Source organism: Pagrus pagrus, assembly GCF_965226575.1.
Source record: "Pagrus pagrus genome assembly, chromosome: 6".
Lineage (NCBI taxonomy): Eukaryota > Metazoa > Chordata > Actinopteri > Spariformes > Sparidae > Pagrus > Pagrus pagrus.
Genome location: NC_140190.1, coordinates 31,247,190 through 31,262,935, shown reverse-complemented (window position 1 = coordinate 31,262,935; position 15,746 = coordinate 31,247,190). Strand labels below are relative to the sequence as shown.

The 15,746-nt window shown below is 40.8% G+C and overlaps 2 protein-coding genes and 1 long non-coding RNA gene across 6 annotated transcripts in view; 2 read left to right on the top strand and 1 right to left on the bottom strand.

Moving 5' to 3' along the window:
- The window catches only part of LOC311258028 (long-chain fatty acid transport protein 6-like), a 50,110-nt gene that overhangs the window by 22,655 nt on the left and 11,709 nt on the right, over nucleotides 1-15,746 (top strand). The gene's annotated exons all lie outside the window — the stretch shown is intronic.
- On the top strand, nucleotides 4,472-5,370 carry LOC311258546. The gene is made up of 3 exons (XR_014622749.1): nucleotides 4,472-4,558; nucleotides 4,808-4,955; nucleotides 5,252-5,370. It is a non-coding gene; the product is annotated as an uncharacterized lncRNA (long non-coding RNA).
- LOC311258525 (uncharacterized protein) lies at nucleotides 7,050-11,913 on the bottom strand. Of its 2 annotated transcripts, XM_084354862.1 has the most exons (7): nucleotides 11,832-11,913; nucleotides 10,784-10,995; nucleotides 9,745-10,418; nucleotides 8,521-8,566; nucleotides 8,323-8,381; nucleotides 8,119-8,229; nucleotides 7,050-7,696 (listed from the first exon to the last, which is right to left on the bottom strand). In XM_084354862.1, exons 2-7 carry the CDS (start codon nucleotides 10,811-10,813, stop codon nucleotides 7,654-7,656), a joined length of 963 nt encoding a protein of 320 aa, XP_084210988.1. In that variant the 5' UTR covers nucleotides 10,814-10,995; nucleotides 11,832-11,913; the 3' UTR covers nucleotides 7,050-7,653. The 2 variants fall into 2 exon arrangements, 1 of the variants encoding a protein (XP_084210988.1); XR_014622740.1 differs by lacking the exons at nucleotides 7,050-7,696; nucleotides 8,119-8,229; nucleotides 8,323-8,381; nucleotides 8,521-8,566 and adding an exon at nucleotides 8,703-8,777.

Here is a 15,746-nt window from a genome sequence, read left to right as displayed (position 1 = left end):
AGAAAACAATAGGAGGGAATATATATAAGGCTGTGCAGAGATGGCATCGGTGTTGGAAGTAGTAGTAGTAGTAGTAGTAGTAGTAAGTGAAAAAAATAAAGAAAATAAAAGTCATGGACAAAAACATTCTCAAAGAAATACTGGATTTTAAAATCCATAGCATTCTGCCCGAGGGCCTGACAAAACACCAGAGGTATAGTATTGTAGTGAATGACCCGGTGGACCGGGGAGAGTGGGGGATTGTTTGTATGGGGATAATTGCAGAGTGGCCGCACCTGTGGAGGGGAGTGTTTTCGGGAGGAATAGGAGATGTGAAAAGAGAGAGAGTGAGGGGGTGCGGGCGTCTCTGGGGAGCGGAGTTCGGTGAGCATTACGGGGTATCAGCCCAGCCGAGCATTTGCTGTTCACTCAATATCGGGGGGTGGTGGCCGTTCGCATGCCGTTTAGGGCTGCCGGCGGCGAAGATAGGCAGCGGGTGTAGGGCGAGGTTCCGGCGTGAGGCAGGGACGAAGTAGTGTTAGCGGGGAAACCTAGGAGTGTCTGTTTCCGCTTCCCGGACTGGTGTTGAGGCTCTCCTGCTGCAGGTGGAGACGTCTCACGGCGCTGGACCGGCGATCGCCTCGCAACCGACTCCGACGAAAGCCGGCCGGCGTTAAAGCTCAGACCCTGGGGGAGGGTCTCGGACCCCGGGCCAGTTAAGTGATTTTAATTGAGATCGATCAATTTGGCGTTATTTTGTCTGTGTGTGTTTTGTCTTTAGTGTCATGAATTTTAAGACAACAGCGTGGCTATAGTGACGGGGTGGGAAGGGCAGTTAGGGGAAGGTAGACAAGTCTCAGAGGTGTCACAGCATGTGGGTCCATAACACATGTGTGTAGTGGAGAGTGAGTTGTTTGCAGTGCAGTGCAGTGTCGTGTGGTGTGCCCTGTGGGGTTTGGTTTTGCCGTGCAGTACTTGCAGTGCCCTAAAGGGGGTGTAGTTCCATGTGGTGCGGTCCATGCTAATAGTAGCCTTACCTGTTTCTGGCCCTGGAGTGGCACCTTGAGGAGCAGGCTAATGACTCTCACTGTGTCCCATCCTTGTATGCTGAGCTACTTGCTGTACTTTAAGAAACTTGTGTTAATAAAGAATATAACTATCTGTACCTTCTAGTTTCCTCCTTCTTGTGTGTGCACAGTAGAAATACTCTGTGTACGGGCCCTCTACATTTCTCGCATTAGAAACAAGGTTTATTACAGTATAAAAAGAAGAGCCTCAACATATGTGCTCAAGGGTAAGTACTGGATTGATCTACCATCATTTACAATAAGTACATTTGTTCTGTTGTATAAAGACTGAGGACTTGTTCTTGTCCAGAGGATGGTCTCTACTATATCTGTAGAAGAAGACAAGACAAGACAGAGCACCTGGCCAAAGTGGTCACCTCAGCCACAGAGGCAGACATGGTGTTCAGAGAGATGCACTGCGGTCCACTGGGCTCCCACTGCGGTGTCGAGAAAACACATCATGCCATCATCAGCCGTTATTACTGGCCTGGAATGGAGGCTGACATCCGTAAGTGGGTAAGTAAGTTGGCTCACCCAAATTTGCCTTGAGTTTTTGACATTAAGGCCTACTTAACAAAACAATCGTTCAAGTTGAAGTAACAATACATTGGCTTGAATTAAGCAGTCAGTATCTTTTTGAAACCAAAGAGCCAATGAGCCACATTTATTTAAATATTTTTTGGCTTCAGGTTGCCCAGTGTCCAGACTGCCAGACCAAGCGGGCAAGTCTAAAGGAAAAGACACAGTACAAGCCAATACAAGTGAGGTTACTTGTGCAACTGCCTCTCACATGCAACAAAATGTGCTTACCTACCAACTATTTCTTGTACAGATGTCTAATTATCCTATGCTGTTTTCAGGTTTCAGAGCCATTTGAGCTGGTGGGGATGGATCTGATGAGGCTGACTGTTACAGAGGATGGTAATCAATACATTTGTGTAATGGTTGATTATTTCACAAAGTGGGCAGAGGCCTACCCTCTGAAGAGCAAGTCTGCAGTGGAGGTGACCAAGTGTATTCTTGATTTTGTATACAAATTTGGTGCACCTCAGAGACTGCTTACAGACCAGGGCACAGAGTTCAAAAACCAGGTAAAAATATGAGAAACATTTATATCTCACTCAGGTATACAGCAAATGCTGAATCATTTTCAAAATTGAATTTAAGGTGAATCTCAGACTCTGTGAGTCCCTGGGGATTCAAAGAAGCTTCTGTGCCCCTTACCACCCGCAGACTAATGGCTTGGTGGAAAAACTAAATGGAACCATCCAGAGGTAGGGTGCATATTGTGATATTGGCAGGTAATCATACACCCATGACATGAATGGTATAGACTGAATTGGTGACATAAAATGGCTGCTGTTTTGTTGACTAATATGCACAATTGTCAGGTCCCTCAACAAGCTGGCCCATAAGCGGCCCAGCACATGGGACCAGTATTTGCAGCCAACAATGTTTGGTCTCCGCTAAAAGAAACACCTGACGACCAAGTACACTCCATACTACCTAATGTTTGGCAGGGAGGCCAGGTATCCATCAGAGGTACCACAGGAGTATGAGGTAAGTGTGTATTAGTTTTATATTTATGAAGTCAAGGGGTTGTGGTAATGACTTTGATAAATGGCTTGGAATGTAACACCACTTTGCATTTTTATACTTTAGGTGACAACAGCTAAAGTGGAGAGTCTGGTGGTGAGGGAGGAAGTTTTCCAGGGGCTTGAATCCCAGCCTGGAACCTATGATAATGTGAGGGCAAATGTGTCAAAAACACAAAATAAAATTGCAAAACGAAAGCAGGAACAGGGGCACAATGACAATTTTAAAGTTGGGGACATTGTCCTTAAAAAAAACATCCGGGAGCAGCAAAGGAAGGGGGGTAAAATGGCCCCAGACATGCTGGGGCCCTTTACCATCACTGAAATCAAGGATAGAAGTGTGAGTTTGGCCAGCAAAACCACCAAACTTATTTCAAACATTGACCAGCTGACCAAATACACAGAGCCAGAGGAGAGAATACCAGCCAAGCTGCTCAAAGTTAGCGGCTCTCCTCTGGCTCGCCCTCCGACACAACCACCATCCAGCCCCCCCACAGAACCACCATCCAGCCCCCCCAAACAACCACCATCCAGCCCAACCAGCCTCAACTTGACTCCAATCTGCGACCCTCCAGCAGCCACCTTACAACAGAGTCGACCAATCCACAATGGTACATCCTGTTCAGTAATGTGACACAGTATGATAACGCTAATATGCTTTGAAATGACCGTGTTTAAAATTTCCAGCACTCGATGTTATATGGAGGAGCAAAGCAGAGCTCCTGTGGGCCAAGGTGGGGCCCTATATGCTATACACAGCTGATTTTCAAAGCCTGGCACCTGGGAGGGAAGTAGTAAGTGAGGTGAGTTTTGTGAGTTGTTTCAGATTTTTCCTCCTTGATATAAGTTAATAATTTCAATATTCTTTGTGCAGATCATAAATGGGTATCTGGAGGTCATTACAAAAACCATCCCTGCAAGGGTCAAGGTGGTTGACTCCTTCGAGATGACATCCATCTGGAATGGAACGTCAAGGGGGATGAGAATGGTGAGAATAATGGTTGTTTTCAAGTCTGTTCACTACAATTACACATCTTAAATCTGAAATTCTCACTTGCAGCTTGACGTATCAGAGTGGGATATTCTCATTGGGGCTGTCTGCAAGGACCGACATTGGACCTTGGTCGTAAGTGTATTTTGATGACTGCCATTTATGCAACTATATACACACAAGTCAAGTATCCTATCTGTAAAAGGCAACGTATCCAAAGGAGAGACGCTCCATTATTGTCGACCCCTTTGGAGCCACTCCTGCTCAGATACAGCAGTGCAAAGATTCAACAAGGTCAGTAAATCCAGGATTTATTTTGCATTTGCAAGTAACAAACGTAACAGTTTTCTTCCATTTTTGCTTTAGGGCCTTCATGCGGAAGAAGTTGATTGTTGATTGTTTGAGGGCAGTGGCAAGAAGGGAAAGAGTCCTGTCTACTCTATGTGTGACCTAGAAAAATGTTTCTACAGGTTTGCATTGTTTCCTAGTTATCCTACATTATGCAGTTTATGCAAGTAAAAGTAAAAAGTCACAATTACAATGTCTGCACTGTTTGTTGATGACATGCAGAACTGCAGGAGAATTGTTTTCTGTCAGCCTAGCTCAGGGTGGCCCAGCACCATGCTTCTTCAGAAATTGGTGTTACCAGTTTCTTGCAACAGGGGACTTTGATGCTCTGCAGCTGACCAAAGATGATGTGGATGAATATGCCTCACTCATAGAAAAGTTGAGTACATCTCTATGAACAACTGGGCAAGACCATTAAAGGCTTTTCTTAGTGTACAGTATTTCATTGCTATACTGTTAATAAGTTTGTTGTAATTTTAGGTGGAGGTAGCAACTGATCTGACACAGTTGACAGATGAAATCGTGAGTTGTGGCTACACTGGTTTGCTAAAGATGGACCGAAAGGACAGAATCATAAGGTCCATACTTATTCTCCAGAGTACAATTTTTATTTTTATATAATTCATTTTGATGCAGCCAGCATCAGTAGCCACTATAACAGAATAGTAATATTACTGTTTTTAGAAATGCAGCATTTGAACTTAAAATATAAATTTGTACAGCCTTGTCTTAGTCTTAATTTAGTTTTGTGGAAAAAAGCATGTATTTCCCTCTTGTTTATGGGTCTTCTGCAAATCAAGACAAACTTTGTTCCCTGTTCTCAATAGAGCCATTGTTCTGCATGCTACAATGCGTCTGACTCCTATGCTTCAGCAAATTAGAAATGGGATGAAGGTCTACAACTTTCTGGATGTGATTGGGAAGTATCAAACTCTCTGCTCAAACCTGTTTGTCCCCAAAGAGGACGATGACAGAGTAAGGATTCTGGGCATTAAATCATCCAGATTTGCTTTACTGCTATGACTTGATAATATGCTTAGAAACCCTACAGGATGTAGTAGTAGAGCTGCATTTTTTTTTATGATTGATACCATTATCTTTTTATGACTTTCTGTTATTGCTTTGCTTAACCTTTTTTGTTTTTGAAGAATACAAAGTCATATGTAATGTGGACCTGTGGTCTTTTTCAAAGTTTCTGTGTTCCTATATGTGTAGTCAACCCTCCTCCTTGTTTTCCCCATTTTGCCCCCCCCCCCCCCCCCCCCCCCCAGCCGGATGCTGATTACATAATGAGTATCCTAGTGCCTGAGCTGAGTGAGAAGGGAAGTCCAAGGCAAGCAAGAGAAAATGCCATCATCAACTTCCTCCAGGACTTTCTACAAGACCTGGAAATGACAGGTTTGACTTAACCAGTCTTTCTCACATTTTAAAGTACTATACATATTTGCCATGCAAACAGCTGTTACCTAAAATGAGTAGAGCAGAATATGATTCCACGTACATGACCTACATTTGGTTCTCAGTCTTTGATTAGGGAGATGAATATTAGCACTCAACCAAAAAGGACCATCAATAGATTTCCTTTTTAGAAACATTAATTTTGTGGGTAGTGGCGGGTGGCAATGCTTATGGCAAAATGGTCCAGGTTTTGAACTTCACTAGAGCCTTTCTGGACTTTGCCCTCCGCAGCCCAAAGACATAAGTAATAGATCAAAATACATGTTTCTTAAAAAAAACTGTTGAATGGAAACATATGCCTGTGGTGACAACATAGTACACTACAAATGTAATCAAAATATTTCATACTGTATACCTGGTATTCTTTTGGATTACATTATTCTCGGACTATTCCTACCTTTTGTTTTTATCTTTCAGTTATGTCAGTGTATATTAAATAGAAATGAACGCAGTAGGGTTAGATGAAATAGGCCTTTGGGATTAATCGTGCAAATTGGTAAATAGGGTTGGTTTCTTGCAGTGTTGTATTTTTACTCCATTGTAATGAAATACTCTGATTTGTTTTATCATGCAGATCAGAATGAAGACCAGAAAATGTGTGAGCCTCTGACCCAAGAGGAGCTGCTAAGTAAAGGGCACTGGAATCAACAAAAACATGCAAGCCTGTCTGTCCCAAGAGTAATGCAGTGGTTAACTGGACAAAGGCACAAGCCCCTTCTTCCATCAGAGAGGGCAGATTTTAAAATAAATCTAATATTTGAGCACCACTGTAATGAGAAAATGCCTGGTCACCACATTTGTTTCCCACTTGTAAGTGCCTGCATAAATACAATAACTATTCCTGACGAACATATGAAAACATACACAGAGTTCAGAGATATAATGACAGTAGCAATCAGAATGGGTAGAGACTTCGGTCGTGTGTAGAGGTCATGTTTTGTGACCACTGATGTTTACTTGAAGCCAGTATTGTGAATTTTTTTTGGCATTTTTGTTAAATCTGTTCAGTGAGCTATTTATTGTTCTGTGAGTTACACAGATAGCAAATACAGATAAGTCAAACCATAAAAACAGCTCAATATTACGGTTTGGTTCTTTACACTTGATTCTCCCATTGCATTGTTTTTTTAGTTTGGGATCACTGCTAACAATTTATTTGAAAAAAGGTCATTTAAGAACTCTGTATTTGCATTTTGTTTACAGCGCACTGACAAATGTACATGTAATGTAAAACTTTGAAATGTGATGCTGTTCCTCATATCACAAGGTTACGTGTACTATTGAAAAGTTGAAATTGTTCAGTCTTCCACATACACATTAGTTTCAACATGTGTATGGCATATTCATGTCATTTAAGTGAAATCAACTTTGTGGGGGTTTGGATTTTTTACTAAATCGTCAGCAAAAATTAACTTGACAACAATAAATATGGACATAATGCGGTCTGTGGCCTTTATCATTTTTCTCATTGTGAATATGTTTTACCTGAATATGTCTACAGTATTATGCTGTAAAATGGAACTAATGTGCTGTTTTCCACTGAAAAAAAAACCCAGCATATTACTTAAGAGCCCAACACAATACAGATGCACATTATGCAGCATCAAGGTGTTCAAATTCATATAGCTTTATTTTAAATTCTTCATTACCAAGATATCAAACATGACATATTGAGTTTGGTAGATGTGTTATGCAGTGTGAGATAACTGTCTAATGGTATTTAAGACGCCAGTTTAAAATATCTGCATACACTAGATTTAAAAGTTTGGCCAATAAAATTGTGGGAGGTTACATTTGGTTGTTTAAAACAAATAACAGCAGAATAAAACTGGATCTCTTTTTACCATGACAGACTGAGTTATTTATATACTGCATAGTAAAACCTATATATCCTAAACAATCTCCATAATAGTTCTGCACAAATACCTATTCATGCAAGCAATTACAATTTCATTTGTCTAAGAATCAGAAACAATTTTTTTGAAATCACAAAAACTGTTGAACATCTATTCTATATTGCAGACTGCATTTTATCCTGCAAAGTTTGAGTGAAATGTTACATAGTCAAGCGCAGCCTTGTAAATGTCTCTTCCATTGTCCTGGGAGGGAGTGATAGGATTGATGGCTGCCCTCAGTCCAGCCATAGCCTGTGGCCCCAGAGGGCACTGGATGGGTGGTAGAACTACTCCACCAGCAGCAGCAGGAGCATCTTCTCTCAAACTGTCAGGGTTGAAGTCCAACAAGTGATCTTGCAAATCCTATGAATGGCAAGTAATTTTGTTATAACACTTGCCTTTTGTATACTTCACACATTTGATCTTCAAAGAATTCATTTTAATTTGTTGAGAGTACAAAAATACTGAATATACATTGTCGTTAAAACATTTTTTGACTTCTGATTTGATCTATTTTTGCATTATTTGTCACAATTGTTCCAGATCTTAAAATATATGAGACAATGGGTAAACCTGATTAAACATAGCTTGGATACAACATTTTTGAGGTCTACCTCTAGATTCTCTGGAGCAGCCACAGGATACTGGAGAAATCCAATGGTCCAAAGTTGATTGGGACTTTGTATTGTTACGTTCTTTGCAATGCAATTCTTTAATGCTTTAGGCATCAAAAAACAAATCATTGGGTTAGGGTTACTTAAAAGAAACACAACTTTGATATTTACCTTTGATTATGCACACTTTTCCCAGATATGTAGCTTGCTCTGCCACAGCCACGAATAGTGAACATGCATTGAGCAATGCCGACATTTTCGACCCCTTGGTCTCCTCTAACTCTAAATTATGACATAAGAAACAGAGATAAAGACAAATGTTTTCAGTCAATGAATTTTGGCAAAAAGACAACCATGCTCTTGCTGTTTTCTTACCTTAATGGAAAGTCAAACTTTTCAACTGAGCTCATGAAGAAGCCAAGTGCTGTTGATGCCTTGTTATTATTCGCAGAACCCAGGTACATTATGTAGAGTATAGTAACAAAATACTTGCGTGAATGTGCCATACTAAATAGAATATTGTAATACTAGGCTCAGCCGCATTGCTGTTTTGAAAAAGTGTCAAATGTTTACCTTTCGTGAATAACCATCAATTCCAGCGAAGATAACAATACCATATCTGAAAGGAAAAATAAATTATCAGAAAGTGTATCAACTCTTAAAATTATAATAGCTCTACATACACAAATCATTAAGTGGGTCAATTCAGATTTTCATACAAGGTATTTCCCAGGTTTTCATGTTTCATGTTAACTTACCATGAACCCATGTAGCATTTAGAATCTTTTCCCTACAGAATTGCATGTTTCTTTTCTCACTGTGCAGTTATACTGTAAAAGAAAAAAAGTTATCTTCATGATTCTGCTTTAACCAAATTACAATAAAAAAAATTAGGGTATTCAAAAAGGTTTAATCAGCAAAGATGGGCAGCATCCTCCGGTATATTGTCCACAATATTAATGGATGGTTTACTAGGGGGGTAAACAAGACATCTACCATCACTTTATTAAATAATTTCTTAATTAATTAATTTCACACTGTCCAAAGAGGACTCACTGGAGACAACTGCAAAGACCTTAAAGAAAAACTGTCAGTATTCAAGATGATGTTCTTGAGATGGTCTCATAGAGTGAAGTCCAATTATTTGTAATAGCTGCACTTTAGACGGGACATCCCCCTATAATATGACATGAGAAATGAAGCTAGCCTCAGTGTGTAAATGACTGTTTTTCCCTCCTTTATTTCATGTAACAGTTAAACCAATGTTGTACACATAACCATGTTTCATTATGTGTGGCACAGCAGACTTTTTCCTGACTGTATGACATCCTCATCCTGTTTTTTTATGGTAAACTACTGCATTTACTGCCTAACGCTGAATTAAAGAACCTTAAAGAATCATGCTAAAATGATCAAGGCTTCTTCAGGAATGTTCTTAATTTACAGCATGCATGCTGATCCATACAGTGTGGAATGGACTAAGAGTCACTAAGCACCAATCATTAAATAGCTACCCATTCACATGTTGAAATTTTATAGAATGGGGGCACAAACTAACTGTATGTGCAGCTTAAACTGTATTACAAAAGTTTGTTTTTTTGTAATACAGCTCCAGCAATCTATAGCCTATGTTTTAATAGCATACAAAATCTACCAGCATCCTTCAAACATGAATAGAACTTATTTGTAAAAGCTCAAGCAAGACTCACTCTGCAAACAATTTCAACATTTATGCATATAAATATATGAACATATTATACTAATATTCTTGTAAAACATAAACACATACACACACACCTGATAAGTTTGTGGTTTGTGTCCACGTGGACCAGTGAGTGGGGACCCTTGACAGAATATGTTCTTCTAGCAACACAGCCTAAACGTGCCATTCTCTCCAAGATCCCTGCAGAATCCACCCTGTGCATGGATGCTGAAACCTGCTCCCATCTGACTCGGTGTCCCATCGCTTGCAGTTCGCCCTTCATCATTCTATAGCCTATGTGCGGCATCCTCAATTTAACTGAGCGCACAAGATTGTCCAGCTCCATATCTGTGATATTGCTGTATGATCCCGTAACTGATAGTCCATACACACGCATCCGCCAATATACTGTCCTTTTGCAGACACCCAGGAGCTTAGCTACACAGGGGATGGACAACTGCATGTCGATAAGGTTTTGGAGACATTCTTTAGAAATTGCAAGTTTTGGCTGTCCCCTACCACCCCCCAGAACCTCTACATAGGTGGCAGCTGGATAACTCTCCTCTTGTAAACGAAGAAGTCTTAATAAGTCAGATAAAGCACGAACAACATCTTGAGGCAGCTCTACTACATTGGCAAAAGAGCGTAGAAGTCCCACTTCATGACTTAAAACAAAGTGCAAATAATCCAAATCCACAGGCTGACGTCGCAGAACTTCCTGAAGCCTTCTCAGCATTCTCTCCATGAACTGCCTCACAATCGAAGGTTCCTGTAATTAATATTAAAAAAAAAAAAAAACACTAATGTGATGACACATTTATCAGAGCTCAAGTTGCCATGACAAGCTACTCTACCTTAGATCTGCCATACAGCTATAGAAATGTTGAATTGGCACACATTTAATTAAATATTAATTACGTTTAAATCAAATAATTTAATGTTAGAAACCCCCCTTTCCACATATGAGCAAATGCAAAACTTTAATTTTGATTTCAAATTAGCTAAGCAGAACTCAGTGCAATTCATTAAATAACAAAAGATGTAATTTAAAGAAACTTGTCATTTCCTTGGATCATCAGAGCAAAAAGCCAAATATATAAAAGCTAATAGGTAAACATATTTTGATTAACTTACCGTCATCTGTTGGGGTCGCGAATCTGCCATCTCTCTCAACTTCAACAACACCTCCCTTGAACTGAAGTAATATTCCGGGTTTGTGCTTGTCGATTCTGTTGCACATGTGACTGCACTAGATTCTGCTGTGCTGGGGTGTGATGCTGCTGAATATTTTGCGTTAGCACGTTTATGAGGCCTTGTGCAGCAGCAATAACACTGGCCTCTAACTCCTAAAGAAAAAGAAAAGAGACATCACAGGGCTGGAGAATTAACGCTAACTATCATTAACCACAGATTAGCTAGCCAACACCTATTAACTTAGCATTTGTTTCAGTGGACCGCTGCCAAACCAGCACAACAGCCGTTCAAAGTTAACTTTAACTCGGCCAGGGTCTTTGTGAAAAACACAACGGCAAAACATCACAGGGCTGGAGACTTAACATTAGCTACCATTTACCCAGGGTCCACATTTAACTCTCTGGCTCATCTGCCAGTGGCAGGTAAACTGAGAAAAGCAGAGCTGGTAGTCACAGCTCAGTAAGTTAGCTGCTCAGACTCTCCATGACCGCGCTGGAAACAGAGTCCGCTGGAACATTTTTATCGTCACCAGTATTGTGTACCACCTGCGATGAAGCTGAGCTAGCGGCTCAAAGATGAGAGGCTGTATGGTGTGTGTGTGTGTGTGTGTCAGTAGCTTAACGTACACAGCCGAAGCCCTGCTGATTATCATGTCAATGTTAACGTCCCAGGCTATGTTACTGTTAGCCGCTGTTGTGATGTATTATTACTTGCCAGCAACAAGTATTTACCGCCAGGCCGGTGACACATGACGTTAATTTATTCTTCTGCCAAAACCGACTTTTAGCCGTGTTCGGCGCTTGGCGGGTGTTTATTTTTGATCCTGCATTAACCACAGGTTAAGTTAGCCAACACGGCTAATGTTAGAAACTTACATGCCTCCAGCGGACCTCTACAAAAACAGCATAACGGCCGTTAAAAGCTAACCAAACAGGCCAGGCTGCATGTGAATAAACATGTAAATAGCAGAGAAAAAAAACAGACTTACTTGCGGTTTGGAAGTTCCCGGTGAACAGGACATTTTAGCAATGCCACCATGCCAGAGGCTACGGGCTGATGGCGGGTTGCGCACTTCTTCAGGATGCCGATATGCAAATGATATGCAAACCACGCTCTACTTGCCCCTCCCCTCAGACCCCTCCCTCTCAACGCCAAAACAGTGACAGAAAGTTGAAACTGAAAATCAGTGACACTGAAAAATAACTGACATTGTAAAAAAATCTGTCACTGAAAAAAAAGTGACATGAAGAAAAAATCTGAAGATTGTCATTGAAAAATACAAAAAATCCCAAAAAAATAAAATAATAAGATTTTCAGATTTTAATTATTTTAATTAGTTTCCTTTTTCAGTGCCAATACTTGTTTCAATGCCAATACAACTGTTTTCAATACAAATGTTTCAATGCCAATGTTTCCTTTTTCAGTACTGGTTTTGTTTTCAATGCCAATTTTTTTTTTTGGATGCCAAATTTTAAAGTCACCGTTCTGGCTCCATAATAAGTTAGCATAGAAATCTCTAAGAATGTTGTTTATTTACTTATTTAGTTTGTAAACTCCTTCATGGTACACAAATTATTTATAAACAAACAATTATGCATAAACACATAGTGCATCTTTTGAATCTGCGTCAGGGTGTACTATATGTAAACAGCAGCAATATGATGGTGATGATAACATGGTCGACATCTCTATTTCAAAAGTTCGACACCTGGGAAACACTATCCATCAACTCTGACTGCGTGTGAGCACCAAGCATCGCTGTTAGTCCACCTCTCCTCTCCCAGCTGTAGTCCTGCGCTCTGTCGGCTCAGATCACAGTCCCCCCATCAATTGCAACAGCTTGATCTGAGATGTTGTGGCAGAGACAGGTCTCTGTTGGCACAACAGCCTCTGATTTCACGTTGTTTTGTCAGCCTGAGTCCCATTGTGTCCATTTCCTTTTCCTGTGACCAGACATCAGCCAGGAGCAGCCTTAAACCAAGCTGGATTAGCATGACTCTTATTCTGACTCTCTTCCTCTCTGGGGTGGTCCAAATGGTCAGGTTGGATGGTCGAAAGACACCATGGGCCATGATGGTCTCAAAGTCTGCTGCTCTTGATCCAAAACATCTGCTTTCTTCTCCAATAGTTAACAGTTTGCTGCCATAAGCAGTTCTTGTTTCAGCAATAGAGTGGAAAAAATTATGTTCAAAAAAACAAAAATGTAGCATAATTTGGAGGAGCTACTGGCCGTTGCATCTTCATGCACCACTGTTTTTAACAATAATATGGTAGTTTTATGTACCAATGGTATCAATGGTAATATAACCTCGTTAGACAAATGCTAAATGCTAAAGCAGTGGCTCATCAAGTAACAGCTATTGTCAAATCAAATCAAATCAAATTTTATTTGTATAGCCCAAATTCACAAATCACAGTTTGCCTCAGAGGGCTTTACAATCTGTACAGAGACGACACCCTCTGTCCTTCGACCCTCGATTCGAGTGAGGAAAAACTTGCCCCAAAAAAAGCCCTTTTAACAGGGAAAAAAAATGCGGAAGAAACCTCAGGAAGTGCCCCAGAGGAGGGATCCCTCTCCCAGGACGGACAGACGTGCAATAGATGTCGCATGTACAGAGCAGATCAACGAGATCACAATGTATACAATTATAATAGCTTGTTGACAGGAATGAAAGTACATAAAGAGGTATTACAGCAATAATAATGAAATGCACATAATGGAAATGTGACTACTAGTAATAACAGTAGTAGTGGTTAACGGTAAGGATAGTATGTAGTAATGCATTACAATAATAGTAGTGAAACGTATGTAACAGAGATATGACTAATATTAGCAACAGTAGTGGTGGGTGTCAGGCAGGGCCATGGCAGTAGGCGCATCCACGATCCACGACCCGGGTGCGGCCAGGATCCATGAGAGCCTGTAGGACTAGAAAGCACAAGGACTCCGGGGAAGAAGTGAAGTCAGTGACATGCAGAGATGGGGCATGTATACAGGCATAATGTATACAGATGGAGAGGAGAGGAGGAGAGAGAAGCTCAGTGTGTCATTTGTCCCCCGGACTAGGCCTATAGCAGCATAACTAAGAGCTGGTCCAAGACGGGCCTGGGCCAGCCCTAACTATAAGCTATATCAAAAAGGAAGGTCTTAAGTCTACTCTTAAAGTTAGAGAGGGTGTCCGCCTCCCGGACCAAAACAGGGAGATGGTTCCACAGAAGAGGAGTTTGATAACTGTAGGCTCTGGCTCCCATTCTGCTTTTGGAGACTTTAGGAACTACAAGTAATCCTGCGTTCTGGGAGCGTAATGCTCTAGTTGGGTAATAGGGTAGTATAAGCTCCTGGAGATATGATGGTGCCTGACCATTAACAGCTTTGTAGGTGAGGAGAAGGATTTTAAACTCTATTCTTGATTTTACAGGGAGCCAGTGCAGAGAGGCCAATACAGGAGTAATATGATCTCTTTTCTTAGTTCCTGTCAGTACACGTGCTGCAGCATTCTGGACCAGCTGGAGACTCTTTAGAGACTTGTTAGGGCAGCCTGATAATAGAGAATTACAATAGTCCAGCCTGGAAGCAACAAATGCATGGACTAGCTTTTCTGCGTCTTTTTGGGACAGGATGGGCCTGATTTTTGCAATGTTACGTAGATGAAAAAATGCAGACCTTGAAATTTGTTTTATGTGGGAGTTGAAGGACATATCTTGATCAAAGGTAACTCCCAGATTCCTGACGGTGGTGCTGGAGGCCAAGTTAATGCCATCCAAACTAGCTATATCATTAGATAATGCATCTCTAAGGTGTTTAGGACCAAGTACTATAACTTCGGTTTTATCTGAATTTAACAGCAGAAAATTGCAGGTCATCCAGGTCTTAATGTCCTTGAGACATGCATGGAGTTTAGTTAGCTGATTAGTTTCATCTGGCTTTATTGATAAGTATAACTGGGTATCATCTGCGTAACAATGAAAGTTTATGGAGTGTTTCCGAATTATATTTCCTAGAGGGAGCATATATAAGGTGAATAGTATGGGTCCAAGCACGGAGCCTTGAGGAACACCATGACTAACCTTGGTATACAGGGATGACTCATCATTAACATGTACAAACTGAAATCAATCCGATAAATAGGACTTAAACCAGTTTAATGCGGGTCCTTTAATGCCAATTAAGTGTTCCAGTCTCTGTAGTAGAATGTGATGATCAATGGTATCAAATGCAGCACTAAGATCTAGCAAGACCAGGACAGAGACAAGTCCTTTGTCAGAAGCGATTAGGAGGTCATTTGTAACTTTCACCAGTGCCGTCTCTGTGCTATGATGTGCTCTAAAACCTGACTGAAAATCCTCATATAAACTATTGTTATGAAGAAAGTCACATAGCTGGTTGGCGACTGCTTTCTCAAGGATCTTGGAGAGGAAAGGGAGGTTGGATATAGGTCTATAGTTGGCTAAAGCTTCTGGATCAAGATTGGGCTTTTTAAGAAGTGGCCTAATTACAGCTAGTTTAAAGGACTGTGGTACGTATCCTGTTAATAGAGACAGGTTGATCATTTCTAGTAGAGATGAGCTAATTAAAGGTAAAGTTTCTTTCAGCAACCTAGTTGGGATGGGGTCTAGGAGAGAAGTTGTTGGTCTAGATGAAGAAATCATCGAAGTTAGTTGGTGGAGGTCAATGGGAGAGAAGCAGTCTAAATATAAGTCAGAATTTGCAACTGTTTCTGAGGTTCCTGTGTTTAAAGATACAATAGTGCCAGTTGAGGGCAAGCAATGATGGATTTTGTCTCTAATAGTTAAAATGTTATCATTAAAGAAGCTCATGAAGTCATTACTACTGAGCGTTGTGGGAATACATGGTTCAGTAGAGCTGTGACTTTCTGTCAGCCTGGCTACAGTGCTGAAAATA

Excerpts from the sequence above, each read along its gene's own strand:
- LOC311258525 (XM_084354862.1), bottom strand. The coding sequence starts at position 10,813 with ATGGCAGATTCGCGACCCCAACAGATGACG. Across the intron at positions 10,419-10,783 it reads CGCGACCCCAACAGATGACG|GAACCTTCGATTGTGAGGCA; the intron begins GTAAGTTAATCA and ends TATTAATTACAG. Across the intron at positions 8,567-9,744 it reads ACAAACCACAAACTTATCAG|ATATGGTATTGTTATCTTCG; the intron begins GTGTGTGTGTAT and ends TTTTCCTTTCAG.